Raw genomic sequence first — 22,403 nt, forward strand, 5'->3', positions numbered from 1 at the left:
AGGAGAAATTCCAGAAAAGAAATGGTAGAGAACTGAATCCTAGGAATACACAGGACACATGACAAGTCACAAAGGAATGAAAGATGTAGATTAATTCAAAAAAACATATGGAAATTATCAGTTAATAATAGAGGTGAACCTAACAAGGACAGTGCAATCATCAAGAAGGAGCAACACACACAAAAACGGAAAAAAACACCCTATCATATAATTATTTCTGGTTATTTTAAATAAACAGAGTGGCAAAATTTGCTTAAGCCGCTTACCTTAATACTGAGCTCTGTCTTCTTACAGTTTGAACAGATAATTTGGCCATTAGTGTGGCTTTCTACTCAATTTCCCTATTGAGCTGTGCAGTAATAGATCAGAGAGGCTGTTAACATAGCCTCTTTTATCCACCTCTCGCGGAGACGATTACAGTAGTTAAATTTAGTCATATCTTTTAAAAGTGGTCTTACTTAATATACCAAATAACTGATGTTTTGTTCAATATTGTGGAGTTTAGACACATGAGGCTATTTGCAGCGGAAGGTCAAAATAACTCATTGTCTTTGGTTTCCTTACTTCCCTACTACTTTCAGCTGTGCTATATCATTGCAGACAGAATGTACCAGCCGCTTCTCACTATTTACTTCCAGAATACAGTCGTTCTATTATCTTTTTAAATAAGGGGTGAGGCTCAGCATGCCCTCCCATTCATCTCCACAACAACTGTCACATGATTTCACTTCTACAAACACGCGGTCATGCTGATTTTAGTAGGCAGTAAAACAGGAAATATTTAAGTTTGCCCTTCAAAATAAAATGTGATTCGGGGCTTCTGTCTTGAACAGTTTCAGGCTAAATACATTTGTCTTGAGCATATTTTCCTTTTGTACTGCACAGTAGCTTTAGTTATTTAAATAACAGTTATCCTGGTGATTTTAGATGGAAGTTCACAAATCCTGATTAAAGATGGGGATGCCACTTGTGAACAGAGTGCTTTAATATAAAATATCTGCTGACACCAAGGTCTTACACATGCATTCAGGGCTTCCTGTCTCACAATCTTCACATGCATCTTAATTTCTTTCCATCTAACACCATGCATGCGTGAGAGATCATTTGAAAAAGCAAACCGCCACAGGTGATGTTTTGTAAGTTAATCACCTTTTATTTTGAAGGCAGCATTTGTGATCTTCTACTCTTCTGTTGCGGAAATTGACATTTCTGGACGGTCCCTGTTACGCCACTTACCACACCGTGTTTATTACCTGGGACGTTGAAGGGCGCGCAGTGGCTGCCTTTCAGTGCGACATTCCTCTCCTCTCGTGGTCCTTAGCAGTGAGCATGACTCTGTGTCTGGGATGTCTGTCCGTTCTCGTGGCTCTTGCTTTATCAGTTTATGTTCTGCAAAAACTCTGCTTCCCATACTTTTGGAGAGATCTTCTTTTTCTGCAGAAAGTCGTCAGATACGGTGTGAAACTGGAGGTATTCAAGCTGACTTCCAGCGTGCGTACAGTCCTGGACAGGTTCCTCCAGCAGGTACAGCGCATCCCGGACAAACCGTTTGTAATCTACGACGGGAACGTCCACACCTACCGGGACATTGATCGGCGTAGCAATAGACTGGCAAATGTGTTCCTGGAGAAAGCCAACTTGAGGAAAGGAGACTGCGTTGCCTTGCTCATGAACAACGAGCCCGACTTTTTGTGCGTTTGGTTCGGGTTAGCGAAGGTCGGCTGCTCGGTTGCTTTCCTCAACACTAACATCAAGTCCAAGTCTCTGTTGCACTGCTTTAACTCCTGTGGAGCTAAAACTCTAATAGTTGGTTCAGGTAAAAGTCTCATTTCATTGAAGTGGTATACACCACAGTGGCTCTAGAAACAGTTTTATCTTCATGTACAGCATTCAACATTCTTTCTCGATATTTTAATATTGTGTATTGATAGTTTTCTCTATATATATTACGCAATATCTTTTATTTTTGTCTCAAATTTGTCCTTGCAATGTAGCACAGGAGCTTATTCTGCCAGTAAGCTTTGTGTGTGTTTCTATAATTAAGTTAATCCACTAGTAGGTACAAGTTCAAAATGATACATTAATGCTAAAATATCATTTCTATCGTCCATTAGTTTAAATGGTATTTTATTTACATTTTATTACTATTTATTATTATTATTTACTTGCTTTCCTGAACAGGGAAAAAACGTTTTAGTGGTTGACTGTAATGCTTGACTAATTTCTGCAGACTGAAATTCGGGTCTAAAATGTGAATTTGTTGTTGTTTTAAACACGTTTTTGACATATTTCCAAAATATTTGTTTTCTTCTTATTAGGAGAAGTGATCTAATACGTTTGTTAAGCACTGTAGATTTACATAAGAAGCAAATTTACACAAATAAAGTAGCAGATATTTGCCAGTATAGAAACAAACAGGTATGCTGTCCATACCTGGGTTTCTGCATCTTCAGAACCCAGGCTGGCTGTTACCAGTTTTACCACATTTTCCAGTTACGGTAGGTAAGGGTGGACACTGGGGACTGGGCAGTCTTGGCTATCTTCTCCTGACTGGCTATACCACCAGCCACAAGTAACCTGGTACCCTCCGCCAGAGCTTTGTCTGTCTTTACAATGTATTCCCTGTAAAAACGGACTGAAATCAAAAACAGTCACAAGAAAAGTCATTATATGATATAGTTTATGCAAAAATATAATTATTGTTATTGTTCATGAATTCTACAGTTCATTTATATACTTGCATTTCTGAACATAAAAATAGCACCTGAAGTTATGGTTGATTCATTTCTGACTACTCAAATTTTGGTATAAAAACATGAATTCAGTTTCAAGTTTTGACAAATTTGTAAAATATTTGTTTCCTTTTCTTTGTTTTTACGACAGGCGAGCTAATGAATTTGTTAAGCAGTGTAAAACACGTGAGGATTTCACCTCTCAAGTACTGCGAATAATGTTTCATATTAGGCCTCTTTAAAGTTTAATTGGCCAAGTAATGAAGCCGCAACACTAAAGTGCGGATTTATTAATGGCAGATATACGTTTTAAAACGTGCATGCAGTTTTGGTGTAATTGTAACTTTTCCCAGTTCTGATAGTCAGGCACATCTTTGACAACTTTCATGTTCTGAACTGCAGGTATCAAACCTGGCTTACTTTCACTTATGGATGTCATGATTAATTAACTTTTCCCTTAAGTAGCCTTAAGTGAAAATCATATGTACTTAATGCTACTTATGCATATTACTTGACTCAGTGTACTTAGTTACTTCCCTGAACTCACAAGTGAACCAACACCTGTGAGTAACACATGAATAATAGATGACAAAATAAAATTTGATGAACTTAATAGCTCCTCATTAAAATCTTGTAACTTGCTGATCCCTTGTAAGATTATTATTAGTTTGTGTAATGTTAGCTGCAATTTAAGTATAGATCATTCCACAAATCCACAAATCTGCTTTGGGATGGAATTTATTCAGAAATTCAATGGATGGATCAAAAAAATTGGTGATAAGCAAATATATGTTTAATACAAATTAAGTTTCACTGAAAGTTTCCTGTTTGTACATTTAATTGGATTAACCATGCCGTAATCATGTGACAGAGTGACAGATTGCTCAACCAGACAAACATCTTGTCAGAAATGCTGTCCTCACTACAACCGTGGTTAGTTTTTAGAGTTTACACACCCCAGTTTTTCAAGTTTTTTATTGAAAATCGTGCAGTTTAATGCCTCATTGGATTCTGAAATGAAAGCATAATACAAATAAGTAGTTGGAGTTAAAAAAGAAATCAGAGAATCAATTTATATCAATTTATATACCAAAATGTATTCTAAACCTTTGACACATCAAAGTAGCCACCTTGTGGAAGATTTAACAGCTGAGCACACCCTTGGCAATCTTTCTACAATCTCGGCATGTTTGTAGCAACACACCACTTTCTGCTGTAAAGTACTGTTCAGCTGATGCTCACTCGGGTATGGTACCACACAGTGGGTGCCAACGCTGCTTTTATACAGACAGAGGGGGTTGTTAGTAATCCAGCAGCACCAGCTTTCAAGGCTTGATCAACCTCCATTGCCGTAGAACAGCTTTAAATTGTGAACCCAGACTTTTTTTTGCTAGGCCCCGCCTTTGTTTTTACAGTAAAATCTTCTTATTGGAAGCATATTTGCCGATGCTTCACCTTCTGCTTTGCATTTCTGTGGGAGCCCCGTCAAAAACCTGTCTATTATGCGAGCAGTGTCCAAGGATTCCTGTTTCTTTCTTTCTTTCTTTAAATTCATGACACGTAGTGTATAGGTTAAAAAAACAAAACAAATTACCAACTTTCTCTTATGCTGAAGAAATGGCTGCTATGCTAACATAATTACAAATTATGTTTGCAATTATTAGAAATATTGTTTTGCTTCTACTATTTCTATAATTCTGTCTTCTGAATAATGGAATACATAGACAGCTTCACTGTGAAGAAACCATTACATGTGTGACTTAAGTCCTTTCCGTTCAGGTACCTGACAAAAACTTCCTGCAGGAATTTTAAGGTCAGTCATACAGAAAGATATTTGCAAACACTGATGCAGTTCCATTTTCACCTACAGTCACTACTTGCACTGTAGGTAAAAAAAAAAGGCACATAATGATCCATAAACTACAATTAAACGTTTTATTCTGTGAGATTAAGTGTCATGGTATATAATTGGCTTTCTGTTTGCAAGATGCTTCTACGTCTCACTGAGAAAACACATTTGTACATGTACATTTGCAATCAAACCTTCCTAAACCTAAATTTTCAGTTTTAGGATCAATTTAGTTTACAGGAGTAAGCAAAGTCAAGGTAACCTTTTATGATATAAGTGTCTCTATGTCTTAGACTTAGTGGAAGACCTGGATGGCATCCTAAACAGTCTGCTGTTGGACAACATCCAGGTGTGGGCAATGAGGAGCTGGACCAAACACACGGAGGTGCACTCTCTGCTGGATAAGCTTGAATCTGCATCTGAGAAGCCTGTACCAGCAGCACTGCATGCTGCCACTTCTCTCAAAACTCCTACACTCTACATCTTTACGTCAGGAACAACTGGTGAGTATATATATGGTTAGAGATTGACAAGGTACAACACAAATGCTACAGCAAGGGGGAGCCAGGACGACAGGTCATGGGGGAGGGGTATCGTCACCCGCATCCGAGATTGGGTACCAAGCCCCAAGCGCGCTGGAAGAAGGATCATTGAGTGCGAGAGGAAATGACCTGAGAGATAGGATCATGGCGAAGCTTGACACCTGGATCCTGCGTTGCTACGGGCAATACCTGCTGCAACCATTACCGAGGCTAACCATCTACAGCAGTGAGATTCTTGACTACAAGTTGAACAGCCATGAGAAGCAGTACCCTACCTGGAGAAGGAGACTAGAGACCAAGATCAAAGTAGCACGGAGGGAGGTTAGCTAACTATCGAATCTGCAGAAGAAGGTGCCTAAGAAGCAAGCTGTCCATACCAGAGGCTTTGGAAACTGCCAAGCAAAAACTCACAGCCTTGGCCTGCCACTTGAAGAGGTACACCAGGCAGGAGAATAAACCAGCTGTTCTCCACGGCACCAGCCAAGGTGCGCTCTCATTGGCAGAACAATATGAGAAGAGCAGCACCAAGGCTGAAGACAGTGTAATACTGGAAGAGCATATGGGATAAGGACGCAACCCATAACGGCAATGCTTACTGGTTAGTCGGTCTCAGAGCAGACCACAGCAACCTCCCTGAACAGGGTCCAGTAAGATGAACAGGCACATGGCTCAATACATGAGTGGGGCACAGAAAGGAACTGGCAAGAGTACCAGAGGCCCAAAACCCCAGCTACTGGTAGACCAAACAGTCAGCCAAGACTGCCAGAGTGAATGGAGCAATCCTCTACATGGATGACATTAAGCTGTGTGCCAAGAGTAAATGAGACATCGGTTCACTGATCCACACCACCAGGATATACAGCAACGACATTGGAATGTCATTCAGACTGGAGAAGTGTAGTTAGATGATAACAAAGAGAGGGACAGTAGTCCGAACTGAGGGGGATCACACTACCAGAAGGCAACAATACAGAAATTGATCAAAATGGGAGACGGCCCCTAGGTTGGCCGAGAATGACCGAGCTAAGATCCCGTGGGACTTCCAGATACAGACGGACAAAATGGTGGTCAAGAAGCAGAAGAAGACGGCCGTAGTGATAGACGTAGGAATACCGAATGACAGCAACATCAGGAATAAGGAACATGAGAAGCTTGAGAAATACCAAGGGCTTAGAGAAGAGCTCGAGTGTGTAAAGGGTGAAGGTAACAGTGGTCCCAGGGATAATCGGAGCACTAGGTGCAGTGACCCCCAATTATTAATTAATGAGTGGTGCTTATTTATATGTTGGGACAAATTGTACCAGTTGTCCATTGTTTTCGATAAAATTACTATTGAAGAGTGGATGTTCTATTTTATGCAGTCTGTAAAGTGTAATGTTACTCTATCTGATATACTCTTGTTATATAGCTGTGCAAGTGGTTTATAAGCAGGGTGGTTTGAGGGTTTGAGAAGCAAACTGATGAAAGTGTGATGACCAGTTCAGTACTCACAAAGAATATTCTATTATATTATTAAAAAAGCGCTTCATGTGTTGGTGTCGAGCATTGTGGATGAGATCAGAAGCAGTTGCCTAGAAAAGAGAGCCTAAAATCTCAAGCCTGTATTTGGGCAGGATGGTTGTGTCGGTTGGGGGATAAAATTCTGTTTTCATTTTTAATACAGTTTAAATTACTCATTCATACATTCTACAGTATTTGACATGGAAACTGCATTTATGATTTACATGATCTAAAGTTGCACAACAAGTTAGTGAAAACATTGAAATGTTTGGAGCAAGAAAGCCGGTGCACACCACACACCAGACTCATTATTCCATCATCCCATGTGTGAAGGATAGTCAGGGGAACATAATAATTTGGGGATATCCATATACTGATGTTTAAAAGAGATTGGCTTATTGGAATGGCTGAGTCAGAGTTATGATCTTAACATAAATGTGATACTGAAGAATAAACTGCTGCTTGTGTTTAAATTAGGCCAGAAATACTGGTGAACCGAAAAGATTTTGAAGGACAAATGATCCTAATTTCCTTGTCATTGCTCAAACTGCCTGATGGATGTTTTTACTAGTTACTAAGTTTAACATTAATTTACTTTTACCAGCCTGCACTATGAAAGGGTACACAGTTTGCTTAATAAAGTACAACTATCTATGTCTAGTTTTGTCATATTGTGTTTTTCTGTGTCACATGAACACAGAAACTGGTTCAACACAGGGTTTGTCCCATCTATACAGTGGGGACAATGATTTCTATCCCTTAAGCCATAAAAGTTGAGGTATTGCTGCCACCCTGGCGGGACACGCAGGTGGCATGGACACCCGAGTTTGTGAGTGCCATAACTCGAGAACTAGGCAATGTAGGATTTTCAACTTGACAGCATAGATGCATTTACTTACTCAGACAGTTCAAATCTTAGAAACCTCGACTTCAAGGTCAGAGGTAGGGATGGGCTTTTAAAACAGGGCCAGCACAGAGTGGGAAAGGTTGAAAGGTTGGTGACTGGCATTATTGCATCTATGGTATACCCTCCTCTTTCATTATTGGACCGAGAGCTTCGCATCCCAAAAAGGTGTTCACTTCATTTATGCAGAATTCAAGCTTGAATTGTTCTTCAGATGGCCGCTCATTCAATCAAAAGCATGCTTTTTGGTATTTTGTAAATGTAGCGTCCCAAATGTAACGTTATGCGGTTATTTCCCCACAGGTCTTCCTAAGGCTGCAGTGATCTCTCACCTCCAGAGCCTGAAGGCAGCAGCAGGTTTTTGGGCATTTGGGGCAACTGAAGATGATGTAATTTATGTCACCTTGCCACTCTATCACAGCGCAGCATCCCTGATTGGTGTAGGTGGAACTATAGAGCTAGGTAGGTCTACAAATATCTCTGCATTGCTAATCCCTTCATGATTAGGGTCTGACAGTATAGCTATACTTGCTGTAGTAAGTATAGCTGTGAGAAAAAAAGATATGGTAATCGATGGTAATTTTGCATGTGAACTTTTTGCACAGGTTAAGATGTTTCCATGCAAATATTAGTAAATGAGCCCTATTGACATTATAGTTTAAGGATGTAAGCAAGATTTATCTTGGACTGTTTTATAATTCAAGATGATAAGATTACACAGAGACGTGTTCTTATGACACCCAGCAACTTGCTTTTGCTGCTTTTATGATTTAAGTTCCATGCTTCAGAGAGTTGGTTCTATTGGCATTGAATATTGAATATTGGCTGTTTTTCAGAGCTGCAGACATTGTCTACTCAGCACAATGTAACTACCAAACCTCTTTGAAGATCTCATGTTTCACTTTAACAAGCAGCTTTATTTTATGCTGCAAGATTCTCAGATGGGAATATTATTGTTGTTAAGTACACTGAAAACTGTTTCTGCAGTTTGAACATAAAAGTAATCTCGTATGTTTTTGAATTCATCAGTTGGTCCATTCTCTTCTGCTTATGGAGTAATTTCGAGGAGTTTTTGTTTGTTGTTTCATAGTATTGATGATTAACTGCTTTGCGGATCTGTTCCATCTATGCCAAAGTTAGTGATGCTGAATCCTTCACATTCTGAGATCAACATCTTGACAAGTTCTGAAAACAATCCTTGGTAAAGCTAATGCCCTGATAGTTAATATGCACATATCCTGATCAAAGTCAATGCCATGCAGACTAAGCATTGGGTTAGATCCCATATGTCTAAGATTTTTAGGGCCAAGTACAAATGACCTCAGTGTTATCTGAATTTAAAAGAAGGAAATTATAGGGTAAAATCTGATCTGGTTTTTCTGTTATTGAGTGGAATCAGTGGTTTGCACCATTTGCAAACTTTCTTAAAAATCAATTATGATGGGGTCTGTTGATTGTAGACTTTTATACTGAAGTCCTCAAAAGTGTTATTGGGTTGGCTAGATGTTGCGAAGGCTGGGTTTTTGTTGTTGTTGTGTTTGTTTTTGGGGGTTTTTTCTAACCAAGCAAAGAATTGACAGTGATATCTGATTTTTGGGGGGTAAGGGTTGGGCCTATAGCCAATCCAAAAATCAGGTTAGTATATCCTTAATCTTGATGGCATTACCTTGGCCTCTAGTACCAACCTTCAGAGGGTCCAAAATGCTATGAGAATACTAACAGGGACTAGAAATAGAACTTTAATGTCTCTTACGTTAGCTTCTCTTAGCCGCCTCCATGTTAAATCCAATCAAGAACGATCACGAACTCTGTTATTTTAAAAAACCTCATAGTATCATATTATACCCACTGAGCACTTGACTGTCATGATGTAGGCTTTCTTGTGGATAGTACAATGGAATGCAGAGACTTCAGCTCTCAGGCAGCTCCCAATTTGAATGGAGCTCCCAGTTTGCATGTCACTACTGCATTATGTTTTGTCCTTGTCTTTCTGTGGGCCAGTATAATAAAACAGAGCTTAACAGATGTATTAAAAAGAGGAATCATTCTAATTTCATCCCATAACAGTGTTATTAACTGCATTGTTGTCTATTCTACCATAGGTGCAACCTTAGTCTTGAAGAAGAAGTTCTCAGCCTCTCAGTTCTGGAATGACTGCAGAAAACATGATGTTACTATTTTCCAGTATATTGGTGAACTCTGCAGGTACCTCTGCAACCAGACAAAGGTAACCTGTTGCTGGCTGGACCCACTCACTACCCTAAATTAGTTTATTCTTGTTACATTATGGTGTAAAACCATCGTCATTTGAAATTCAAACTTTTTAACAGCTCTAGATAATATAAGTAGATCAGGGCAGGACAGATGTTGTGTCAGATGCATTCTCACTCCTGGCAATATGTTTGGCTTTGGCGTGGGGTGACATACAGAAAGTGCATGCAACAATTACTTGCTCCTCTCACCTAGGCTCAGCTGGAAATGACACAGACATTTTTTGCTGTTAATATCTCATCACGATTTTCATCCGTCTAAATATGTTACTAAACCATGAGGTTAGAAAAGGGTCCAGATAATCTGCATATAGTAATGGTTGACAGAGCAAAGGGACTAAATAAGGAGAAGCAGACAAAATTATAGATGTACCTAAAATGTTCTGTTAGATGTTCTTATAATATTACTATGTTATTGTTAGAGTTTATGTCAATAAGTATTTTTCTTTTATTATTTTTAATGGAAGTTGTCATTGTAACTGCTCCACTGAGTCATTCAAGTAATACTGTTCACAACTGTGACAGAAAAATAAGCAGGACCATTGTTTACTGTTCCTGCCCTCCTTACATCATGTAGAAATGCACGCACACACAGTGTCAGGGCCAAGCTCATCCATTCATGAATTCAAAGTCCTCTTTGTCCATGTTCTGTGTCATTTGGCTGTGTGGGTGAAAGGTTGGCTGCCACTGTCCTCGTCAGTGATTGGTAAATGAAACGTACACAAGACACAAGAACCTTTTCACAAAATATGTGCTGACAAGGATGGATACTAATTACTCAATGTCCTGTTCTGCACTTTGATTATGCAAAGCAAATACCACCAGCTAAGCAAATACCATAGATGTCATCATATCGCACTGGATATTTGGCTCCAAATTCCATAGAGACTAGGACTCTAGACTAGGGCCAGTTAGCTAACTGTAGCTAGTCTACAAAGGATATCCCTATTTGTATATCCTCTTTATACAATTCTTAATTATTTATGGCGGTCATATTTGTGACACTTATACTGTGTTTCTACACAGTGTAAATTATAAACCTTGCAACATGCCCTAGAAATGCACATTCTAAGTAAGGAGGACAAAGTTAATAGATATAGTCCCCTAAAACATGAGTACCTGGAACATATGCACCATCATTATTAGACCATTATCTACAGCTGCTTTCAGTACCATTGAAATGCATTTAGTCTTTTTCTTCAATTGAGCTTTCTGAGTTAACCTCAGTAATTACTTCCTCCTTAAAAAATATGTAGGACTGCTTTCTTCCATTTGCGCAATATCTCTACAATTAGAAATATCCTGTCTCAGAGTGGCTGGAAAAACTAGTTCATGGATTTATTACTTCTAGGCTGGACTAGTGTAATTCATTATTATTAGGTTGTCCTAAAAACTCCCTGAAAAACCTTTAGTTAATCCAAAATGCTGCAGCAAGAGTGCTGACAGGGACTAGAACGTGAGAGCATATTTCTCCTGTATTGGTTTCCCTTCATATATCAATAATCAGGCCCCGTCTTATCTTAATGACCTTATAGTACCACATCACCCCATTAGAGCACTTCACTCTCGCACTGCGGGCTTGTTGTTCCTCGAGTATTTAAAAGTAGAATGGGAGGGGGAACCTTGAGATTTCAGGCCCCTCTTCTGTGGAACCAGCTTCCAGTTTGGATTCAGGAGACAGACACTATCTCTACTTTTAAAATTAGGCTTAAAACATTCCTTCTTGCTAAAGCATGTAGTTAGGGCTGGATCAGGTGATCCTGAATCCTCCCTTAGTTATGCTGCAATAGGTGTCGGCTGCTGGGAGATTCCCTGGGCAGATGGGCAGATGGCTGCCCCTCCCCAGAATCTGGTTCTCCCTGAGGTTTCTTCCTGTTAAAAGGGTGTTTTTCCTTCCCACTGTTGTTGTGATTTGGCGCTGCATAAATAAAGTGAAATAAACTGAACATGCACTTAAACATTTCTTTAAAACACATTACATAACATAGCCTTTTCCTATTTATATGCCACCCTGTCAGTGTAATAATCAGAGACATTTATTAAGTGGAAATTATTTCCCACTTAACAGTTTTTTAAATAAATGATTTCATAATACTTTTCAGAAATCTTGTGCTGATGTTTTTGTATTTTTCTCTCCATCAGACAGAGCTTGATAAAGTTCATAAGGTGCGGATGGGAGTGGGAAATGGGCTGCATCAGGATGTGTGGCAGGAGTTCCAAAGTCGCTTTGGGAAAATCAAAATGTGTGAAGTATATGGCTCCACTGAAGGAAATCTGTGTTTCATGAACCACATTGGCAAGATTGGATCAGTAGGCCGCTCCAACTTCTTTTACAGGGTAAGTGCATGGAAATAAGCTATTCCATGTGTGTGTGACCAAGCCTACACGCTACTCTCTAGTAAACGAGCACTACCTTGGTGTGTGCTTTCATAAGAGAAGGTAGACAAAAGTAAATGATTATAATAAATCATGTTATAATGTCAAGTAATTTGACATGTCAGTAGAACTGCACAGATTCACTTCACCATCATAACAAAATAATTTCTTTATAAGGAATGCTCATTAAGGGAAGCTGCATTTCTAATGACATCAAGCTCTTAAATAAGTCTAAAGTCTTACTTGCTGGTCTTAAAACACTGAAACATCAAATAAAACGATTAAAAACATTTTTGTTTAATACAAGACTAAAGACAGATTCTGCTTTGGAATTTGTCCACAATTCTTGTGTAAAACATGTGAGTTTTATTATTCATGTTATTATTGTCATAGTAACTATTGTATGTAGTGCCCTAAGTTGAACCTCAGTAAATCTAATTTTTTGTGTTGTTGAGCCTCAAGGCAAATATGAAATTAAATATAAATATTACAAATATAAAATGAATTACTGCATCAACGAGCAATGGCTCGAGGAGGTAAAAACTGACGATTCCAGGTTGCTTTGATATGCCAGTGACCAGAGGAAAGGGCTGAGAGGTGAAGGATTTGAGTCGAATAAACGGAGTGCGATGAGACATACTCCACAACCAGGCTAGTGGAGTATGGGAGAGACCGATGGAGACTAACCTACTAAGGAGAATGGAGTGAGAGATGGTGTCAAAAGCAGCACTCAGATCGAGGAGAATAAGAATGGAAAGTAAACCGTAGTCAGCTGCCATAAGAAGATCACTGGTTATTTTTATAAGCGCTGCTTCAGTGCTATGGGAGGGGCGAAAACCAGACTGGAACTGTTCATACAGATTATTATTAGTTAAGTATGAGTGGAGTTGTGTGGCAACTATCTTCTCAAGAATTTTTGAGAGGAATGGTAGATTGGAAATAAGACAAAAATGATCAAAGTTATTGGGATCTAGACTTTGTTTTGTTTTGCTTTGTTTTGCTTTGTTTTGCGTTTTGTTTTTGTTTTCAATATTGGGGCAATGGCAGCAACTTTGAAGGAAGCAGGAACAGTTCCAGTAGTAAGTGAAGAATAAATGATAGCAGATATGAGGGGAAGCAAAGAGGGTAAACAGGCCTTGACCAGGTTTTGACTTACAGATGAGATCTGAAATATCAGTGACAGAGGGAAGTTGGAAAGCAGAAAAAGAGTGTGATGGGAGTGGAAATGCAAAGGAAGCGCTACGTGGAACAAACCAGGTCTTGGATGAGCAGGTAAAAATCTGGTGACCTGAAAGAAGAGTTGAACAGTGAAAACGGTGTCTTGGTTGAATCATCATTTGCACAGACCATGGTGGAGTAATAAGCAGATATTGTTTGATTAATACACTCTTTATAATACAAAACATGATTATTAAACATTTCCTTATGAATAGTAAGACCAGTTTTCTTATTATAGAGACGTTCAAGCCGTCGGCCTTTTGCTTTCAGAAGCCTGAGTTCAGCTGTAAACTCTCTCAGCAGGGTGCTGACTGAGGGAATGATACAGATTTGGTTTAGAGTGTGGCAACAGAGTTTAGAATATTATTGAGACTAGAGTTATAATAGGAAACCAAGTCCTCTTGGGTGAGCAGGTTATGAAAATGCAAATAAGTAGAGAAAGCAAAAGAAAGGGTGTCAGGATGGATTTTCTTAAAATTCTAAAAAGAAATGGTATGAGGGTTCTTGGGCATAGAACAGGTTATTTTGACATTGAAAGAAAGTTCTTGCGATAGATTACCGTGATACCTCCACCACGGCCGGACTCACGAGGCTGGCAGGTGTGAACAAACCCAGGAGGAGTGGAGTTGTGGAGCTGCGAAAAGTCATTGGGCTGTTGCCACGTCTCAGTCAAACAGAAAAAGTCAAACTTATGGTCTGTGAGGAGATTCTGGACGAAATGTCCCTTTTTCGTAAGCGAGCGGATGTTGACATTTCTTAACAATGTTCTTCACATAACCCTGTTGCTTTACTACACTTCTGCCCATCCATGAATACAGTTGGGTCTATTATTTGTTGGGCAAAGATCGTTTTAATAATATTGCCTTTCTAAACCACTGCAGATGGATTTTAAAGCAAACAGTCAATACGGGATTAATGTTCAGACAGCTTTCATTCAAGGAGTTTTACAGAAGTACTGCATTAACTTTTTAGGAGTCACAGCCATTTACATACATTTTCAGAGGTTCAAAAATGTAGATAATGGGCTCACAGGTAGTTTCATCAGCCCCATCTACAGTTGGAGCTATGTAAGTAAAACTAAATTGAACTGAATGCCCACCACCCCTAGCACAGTTGATGGTCATTTTTAACAGCTCACTGAATCAATTGCCACTATTATAACAGTGCAAAATGTCAGTCTAAATCTAAAGTGCATGATGGTATAATTATTTCTGTGATTAAGAAAAGCAGCTTTGCACCATCTAACTCAAGAACTCTTGAAAATATACATTTTCAAGGTCTGAAAGTCCTCTCTCAAGGCCTGATGAAACCAAGATGAACTTAACAAATTGAGAGGAACATAAAAGTACGGGCATGGAGAGAACTCCTTCATGATCTTTAACATACTGGATTACCCATGACTGCCGCTAGTATTTACTGATTCAGTTCAGCTTTATTTACAAAGTCATATTATAAAGGAAAGACTACAATAATAAAGAGAAAAACCCAACAATCAAACAACCACCTTTGTGCAAGTAGTTTAGAACCTGCTCAGGTTCAGATTCAAAACTGATTGGACAGCACTTCACAGTGCTAATAAATAATGACCAACACTGTATTGCAAAGGTAGCCCAAGGATATATTTAGGATCAAGTCTGTCACATCATCTCAACCCAGTAGAATACACAGCACCCTCATCAAGGTGATATTACACAAACTAAAAACTTCTTACATAGTTATAGATGTACTGTAAGTCTGTTGTGACTGTGGAGAAGAATGAGTAGTGAAGTTGCTTTACTGTGGCTTTGGTAGGTATTAATGCTGGCTGTTGTTAATCAGTGGACTTACATAAGAGTGGATCCATGTATTTGGCTCTAATCTCTGACTTCAGCTATTCTTAGATGCGTCCAGCTGACTTTTCATTTGACCCACAATGTTATAAAAGAAGTTGTAAAAGTGAAGTTATAAAACATATGGTTAAAAGTAGTGTCAGTTCTGTAACATGCAGTTAAAATGTATTGTTTAGATTTCTTTTGTTGGTCTACAATTATGAAAACGTTATGGAATAATGAGTGTCTATTAATATAAAGTGTATTAGACTGGACCTTCTTTATACATTTTATAACTGCCCTAATTACATTCAGTTTCTAGATCACTAAAATGCGAATTACCTTGACCATTGATCAAGGCCATGAGTACCATTCACAGAAGGTTGGGGAATGGCTGCAATCACAGCATTGTAAGATGTTGAAAGATGACTCCCGCTTCCATTCAGAGATTGAGAGATGGTCTTTCCCTTTTCATCTGTCCCCGCTCAAACCAGCTTCCCTCCCTGTCCCATGTGTACATCCTCATCGTTGTAAGAGTACACTGTAGGTGTAGATGGACTGTAGAGTCCTGGCCTGACGAGTTGTCTCTTTTGTGTTGTTGGCACTAACAACCATGCTACATTAAAAGTGACTTAAATCCCCTTTCTTAACTATTCTGGTGCTCAATTTCAGCTTTAGTTTGTCATCTTGATTATACCTAAAAAAATAAATGCACTGAGTTGTTGACGTGTGATTGGCTGATTAGATAAGCACTTTGAGTTCTCAGGTGGGATAGAAAAGCACTATCCTAGGAACTTGTCCATTTAACATACTGTATGTGTGTTAATAAGCAGCTGAACAGATGTATCTAATAAAGTGGCTGTATTATGAGTATATATAAAAGGCAAATAACCATATTTGTTTTTTTATTAATTTAATATACTTTGAAAAATATAAGTCTTGAAAGTAAGTCTTTGTAGGTGGCATAGATGTCCATCTGATCACATAACTTGTTAATCAAATGTCTTGTATTAAACAAAAACAAAGACTCATGTACTTTTAGACCCATCTATAAAAGTAAATATTCTATTGAAATTATTAATAGTACCTTCAGTTATTTGTCTAAAAGTGGGGAGTAGTTTACATATTTATGTATCATACCTGTTCTGTGCAAAGCCTGAAGCCACTTTTTATTAGTGAGAAACTAGGACAAACAAGATAGCGCTAGAAAACACAAAACTTAAGGCTAATTAATACAGAGAACAAATAAAAAACCAGAATATGAAAATCTGTTAATTCCAATTCAATCCATTTAGATACATTTAGATACATTTGAGGTCAATTCAATAGTCAGTCATCATTTTCTGTTGCATCCTCACCCTCCCTGACACACACACACACACACACAGAGCAGCTTACATTTGCTCAGTAAATATTAAACCTTTTGATGTGATATTCTTGAGTTTAGACATTTAAAAACATGATTGAGGTCTTGAAGTGATTCAGAGTATGTGAGCTTTGTTATTTATTCTGAATTCTCCTGACCATAAATCTGCTTTTCTTATATCAGTCATTTTGTTTCTAATGTTTATTTAATAGATACTCAAAATGTTTTACACGCATTTTAATTTGTCCTAAAACATTCCGTATTATCATTCTCCTTAATCTTTCGGCTGAGCATGTACGTCATCATGCTTTGCTGGCATTTTTCATATTTAGCAATGTACTGTTTGTGTTTTTCCCATGAAATGCAGATTAAATGTGACACTTCTGCATCGTTGTGTGATTCAGCTTTCAACAGTTCTGCACTTTGGCTTTCAGGAAAATTGTGTTTTAGCAGCTTCAACAATTTTCCCAAATATTTCAACAATTCAGCTCAAGTCATTCAGCTTTTAGCAATTCACACTGCATTTTCTTTAGTAAATGCATTCTCTAGTTTCTTTATATTTTGCTAGGAAAATGCTAAATGTGTCCAGCTGTCAACTGAAACATATACAAACATGTAAATACAATGTACAAAGCAAAGCAGAGTTTTTACAATTCTAATGGACCTGAAGGTCAATATTCGGCATCAACACTATTGTTCGTCAACACATCTGAAATCTCTTAGGCAAGCTTTCTTGAAATTTCTTTTAATAGTTTTCAAATTTTCAGCTAATTACTCTTGAGGATGTGTAAGTGTAGACACAACACTGGTTGTTATATGTTAGTCTGGCTCCTTAAAAACAACATATGAAGAAACAAGGGTTTATTCATACATTTTTCATAGTTTCATTGTATCTAGTTTTCCATATTGTTTATAATTTGTATGTGAGCATTTCCTCTGTAGTTGTGAAAATCATTGGGCTAAATTGTAAGAACCAATCCATTAATTATTTAGCATTTAGTTTCATTACTTATTGGTTAACAAAAGCTTGACTGACTGACTGACTTTTGTCATTCCTTCTATACACCAACACTGTACATTACAACAAAAATACCTGCCTGGCTCTGAATACAGCAGGAAAGGTACAAGCTGCAGAATCTTGCTGTTCTGGTACGAATGCTGCAGAACCTCTTCCGAGATGTCAGGAGAGAGAACAGACCATGTTGGGGATGAGAGGGTTTCTGTAGGATTTTGTTTGCTCTGGTCAGATAGCGTTTCTGCAGAACGTCCTGGATGGGGGAACGTGAACACACATTGATCTTCTCTGCTGTCCCCACCCTCTCTACAGATTTCCAGTTTGTGGCACTGCGAGCTCCCAAGCAAACAGATATGCACATAGAAAGTGTTAAGGATAGGAGAGGGTGGGTGAGCTCTCCTCAACCGCTGCAAAGAAGTGCAGGCGATGCAGAACTGTCTTAGGAAGAGCTCTGATCTGCATCACTGAGTGTCTGTTTTCTGTACTTCCAGGAACTTGGTGCTACAGACCATTTCCACTGTTGCACTATTGTTTAGAAGTGGTGTGTGCTGGCTTTACATATTAATGTAAATGTATATGTTTAAATGCCCTTAAAGACATTTAGCATTAAGCAGATCTGTGGGCTAATTAGCTGTTCTTATTGAAACTAGCACATTTTAATGTCTACAGTGAGTTAATGCCATCTGCTAAGATGTAGAAATTATGTATAAAGTTTTTTTGTTTTGTTTTTTTGACAGTGACTACAAAAGGTATTGATTTTTTTTTTTCAGGACTTTAAAGCTGCTTAGATACTTCTCTCAATCCACATGGTGTTCCAATCCTCATAGTTGATTACTCTGTTCATCAGTTACCCACCATAACACTATTTCCTTTTGACATTTTGTGTAGCTCCTGTTTAAGTATGATTTGGTGAAGTATGACATTGTGAAAGATGAACCAGTGAAAGATCAGTATGGTTTCTGCGCGCGAGTGGACAAGGGTAAGGTTGGAATACAAATTCATTTCTTATTCTTCCCTTTTAAACTTGAACGTTTTGAACAAGTATTTGTATTGATTTTGAACTTCTGTTATTCTCAGGTGAGATGGGGCTTTTACTTTCCAAGGTCAGCGCTATTAGCCCATTCTTTGGCTACGCTGGAAGCAAGGAACTGACTGAAAAGAAGCTGATGAGAAATGTGTTTGTCAAGGGTGATGCCTACTTTAACACAGGCGATCTCATGGCGGAAGACCATGAGGGCTTCATTTTCTTTAGAGACCGAGTCGGAGACACATTCAGGTACTTGGATAAGATGTTTACGATGTTCTTAGATTTGATTTGCATACATTTTCTATATAGACTTCTATGTAGCCTCTGGTAAAAGACCTGAGCTTGAAGGATCAAGAGCATATGGTCTTGATCCTTCAAGCTCGTGTCCTTCGAGCTCGGGTCTTCTACCAGAGGCCTGGGAGCTTGAGGGTCCTGTACAGTATCTTTGTTGCTTCTACGACTACGCTCTTCTGGACAGAGATCTTGGATGTTGGTCCTGGGATCTGTTGAAGCCACTTGCCCAGCTTGGGAGTCATTGCCATAAGTGCTCTGATTGCCACAGTGGCCTTTACGCTCCACCTCTTCTTGAGTTTCCCTCTCAGCCCTTGACACTTCTTGCGCCTCTCGAAAGTGTAGCTAGCTTATTACTCTGTATAGCTACATCTATCACTACAGCTATCTTCCTCCACCGTTTCAATGTTGGTTAGTCATCATCAGTTTGTCTGTCTGGAAGTCCCACAGGATCTTAGCTCAGTCATTCTGAATGGGGGCATGTCCCATTTAGCCTTGGGAGTTACTAGGCGCAGATGTTCCTGTGTATTATGCAAGCAACCTGGTTATGGCATTCCATGTATGCCCTGTCTGCTAGCATCTTGCACCCTGCTGTTAGGTGCTAGATTGTGGCATCAGTGGCATCTTTGCACAGCTTGCAACTGCAGTCTTCCCGGGTGTGGTAGACCCCAGCCTGTATGGATCGTGTGCTCAGAGCTTGTTCCTGCGCTGCCACGATTAGTGTCTTTCAGTCCAGCTTTGTCCAGCCACTGGTAGGATTTCTGGATGTCAGCCACTTGGTCTATCTGATGATGGTATATCCTCGAACAGGACAGTCAGGCCTTCCGTTAGCCAGATGCTCAGTGACTGCAGTCAGTAGATCAGCTGCTGCTTTCAGTGATGGTCGCAGCAGGGACTGTTGGATGCTGCATGCACATCTTCTAGTAGACCTTCAAAGGGTTCTTCACATAGTTCTGGTATTTGGCCACTAGGGGTTCAGTTTTCCAGCTTAGCCATGATCCTATTGCTCAGGTCAGCTGTTCTTACACTCAGTGCCTTCAACACACCAGGTGTATTTTTGGGCTTGGTGCCCAATCGTGAGTACTACAGCCAAAAGAAATGTCCTGGCTCCCTCTTCCCATAGCATTTGTGTCGTACCTCATCATTGTCCAATTGTGATACCAGTTGCTTCTGAATGTCGGAACACTGAGCTACCAGTTGTTTTGCCGTCAGTCTAGATGTTGGGTATTGAGGATTCCATAGGTCCCACATCCTCTTCATGTAACCACTTTTGCTGGGATTACTTGCATAGTAGTGTTCCAACAGCTTAGAAAAAAGTGCTTGTGTGAATTAGTGAATGAGGTAAGTTGTGTAAAAAGCTTTGAGTGCTTAGAGTAAATAAGAGCTATATAAGAAGTCCATTTAACAGCCCCTGTTCTCATCCCTTGCTCACTTGTACCTGCTTTTTCCAGTAGCCCACTGCTTATCTGTATGTCCTGGTTCCTCAATTTGTGACACAGACCTTATCAATCCAGGTGACGTCTGAGCCACTATGGCTTCAGTTATCCCTCTCTCTTGTTTCTATCATGAGGTAGGCTTGGTTTTCTTGTTCACTCGTGAACTTGAACTCCTCTGCTTGGGGCAGTAACTTGTCATTGGCCAGTGTGGTCAGTCCACTTCTTTTCTAGTTAAGACTTGAAGGCAAGCTGTAGGTCATTTGATGAAGCCACCTGAACCACATTATGAGAAAAAAGCAGATGTGAGATCTTGAGAACAACAGAGTGTAAATCATCCACTATTTGGCTACCTTTAGCTTTTAAAAAAATATGAACAGAATCAGTGACAAGGCCCTGGCAACTCCTACGAGAGATCAGTTTACCCTTGGGAAAGACTTGCCAAAGGCCCACACTGAATAAGGATTAAACAAAAAATCAAAAAATTAAAAAGGACAGATGCCAGCAGTAACACAGGTTGTTACCATATGAGTGTAAAGCCTGGTCTGACACAGACTATGCTTCTACCAATTAATTTTCCCCCCCCCCAATTTCAGGTGGAAGGGTGAAAATGTAGCCACGACAGAGGTGACAGAGATTCTTGGGCTGGTAGATTTTATCCAAGAAGTCAACGTGTATGGAGTGCAAGTACCAGGTATCATGTCGCCATGCTTAATTATTAATGCAGTTACTAAGACTGTGAGAACTTGCAGTATAGATGTTTTCTTTTTTTAAATATCCACAATATCTACTTTACCAAGTGCTACATTTTTGCTGTCCTTAGCCAATTAAACACAAGCAGGATGTCCATGTGGCATCAGTGAAAAACAGTATCCCTTAACATTGATCCATGTTGTTCACAGGACACGAGGGCAGAGGAGGAATGGCATCAATCATTGTAAGACCGGGCTTCATATTTGATGGAAAGAAGCTGTTTGAGCATGTAGTGAGGGATCTACCAGGATACGCTCGTCCACTTTTCATAAGGCTTCAGGTAAAATATGTTACTAAAATCAGTTTAAACATCCTGCTACTCTGAAGTAACTCAGATTGTTTTTTCCTCTCAGGAGGTCATGGAAACGACAAGTACCTTCAAACAGCAAAAGTTCCATCTGGTGCAGAGTGGTTTCAACCCCTCAAAAGTCACTGATCCTCTCTATGTGTTGGACTACAAGCAAAAGAGCTACATTCCTCTGACAGACACGATCTACCAGAGCATCAGTGCTGGAGAGCACAAGCTATAGAACTCACAAGTATGAGTGTGACTATACAGTTTTAAATAGTGCACAAGAGTTTGAAAATGTTTAATGAATATTAAACATCTGACACATAATATGAACCTGAATGTGTTACTATGTCACAGCAATCCAATGACTAAGCCTAATGAAGTACTTCAAATGGAAAACTAGAAAAGATCTTCAGATCTTTTGGATTTGATGACAATGTAGATATTAGTAGTAATAATAAATGCAATTTTGGAAGAATTCAGACAATAAATTATACCTTTTTACATCATTCTGTGTGTAATTCTGGTCAGATTTTTCCCCAGTCATATCTCACTGTGACTGCACCCTCTTTTTCATGGAACTCCTCAACCGGATTTTCTGTCAGAAAATGTAGAAAATGACTACTGTCATTGTTTTGGAAGCACATTTTTTTGATGGATAGGATTTTTAAGCTCACTGACAAATATACTAGATTTCCTCAGCTCTTGTTTTGCCAGTTGGTTGAGTTTAGTTAGTGCTGTCCGCTTTAATCTTGTTAAAATGATGTTAACGCCATAACTGCATTAACTCAGCAAACCTCCATTAACGAGTTACCGGCAGATGGCCCCGTGCATGGGGCTGGACAGCGTCAACGTGTTAACGAGCTAACCGCGCTAACGCGTTGACGCTGTGCTGCCCCGTCCTATTGCAGTAATCCAGAATATTCCAGAATCAACACAATGAAGTTACCTGTCTCTCTATGTCTATGCCCATACACATTTCTTCTGCATTTCTGTATAGATCAACCTGTAGATGTCCCTGGTCATG

General features: G+C 39.2%; 1 protein-coding gene across 2 annotated transcripts; it reads left to right on the forward strand.

The window, feature by feature from the left end:
- Window positions 1-1,213: 1,213 nt before the first annotated feature.
- On the forward strand, window positions 1,214-21,885 carry slc27a6 (solute carrier family 27 member 6). 2 transcript variants are annotated; one of them, XM_005928986.3, is made up of 10 exons: window positions 1,216-1,816; window positions 4,875-5,084; window positions 7,831-7,989; window positions 9,630-9,754; window positions 11,940-12,134; window positions 18,469-18,559; window positions 18,658-18,856; window positions 20,928-21,025; window positions 21,234-21,364; window positions 21,438-21,885. In XM_005928986.3, exons 1-10 carry the CDS (start codon window positions 1,330-1,332, stop codon window positions 21,612-21,614), a joined length of 1,872 nt encoding a protein of 623 aa, XP_005929048.1. In that variant the 5' UTR covers window positions 1,216-1,329; the 3' UTR covers window positions 21,615-21,885. The 2 variants fall into 2 exon arrangements, 1 of the variants encoding a protein (XP_005929048.1); XR_006054704.1 differs by lacking the exon at window positions 20,928-21,025 and having other exon boundaries at window positions 1,214-1,816; window positions 21,438-21,736.
- Window positions 21,886-22,403: the final 518 nt, after the last annotated feature.

The sequence above is a fragment of the Haplochromis burtoni genome, unplaced genomic scaffold, assembly GCF_018398535.1.
Source record: "Haplochromis burtoni strain Fernald_Lab_line unplaced genomic scaffold, NCSU_Asbu1 Contig_113, whole genome shotgun sequence".
In the NCBI taxonomy this organism is placed as follows: domain Eukaryota; kingdom Metazoa; phylum Chordata; class Actinopteri; order Cichliformes; family Cichlidae; genus Haplochromis; species Haplochromis burtoni.

Coding starts and splice junctions, on each gene's coding strand:
- slc27a6 (XM_005928986.3), top strand. CDS start 1,330: ATGACTCTGTGTCTGGGATGTCTGTCCGTTCTCGTGGCTCTTGCTTTA. Junction 1,817..4,874: donor AACTCTAATAGTTGGTTCAG/GTAAAAGTCTCA, acceptor TCTATGTCTTAG/ACTTAGTGGAAGACCTGGAT. Junction 7,990..9,629: donor AGGTGGAACTATAGAGCTAG/GTAGGTCTACAA, acceptor ATTCTACCATAG/GTGCAACCTTAGTCTTGAAG.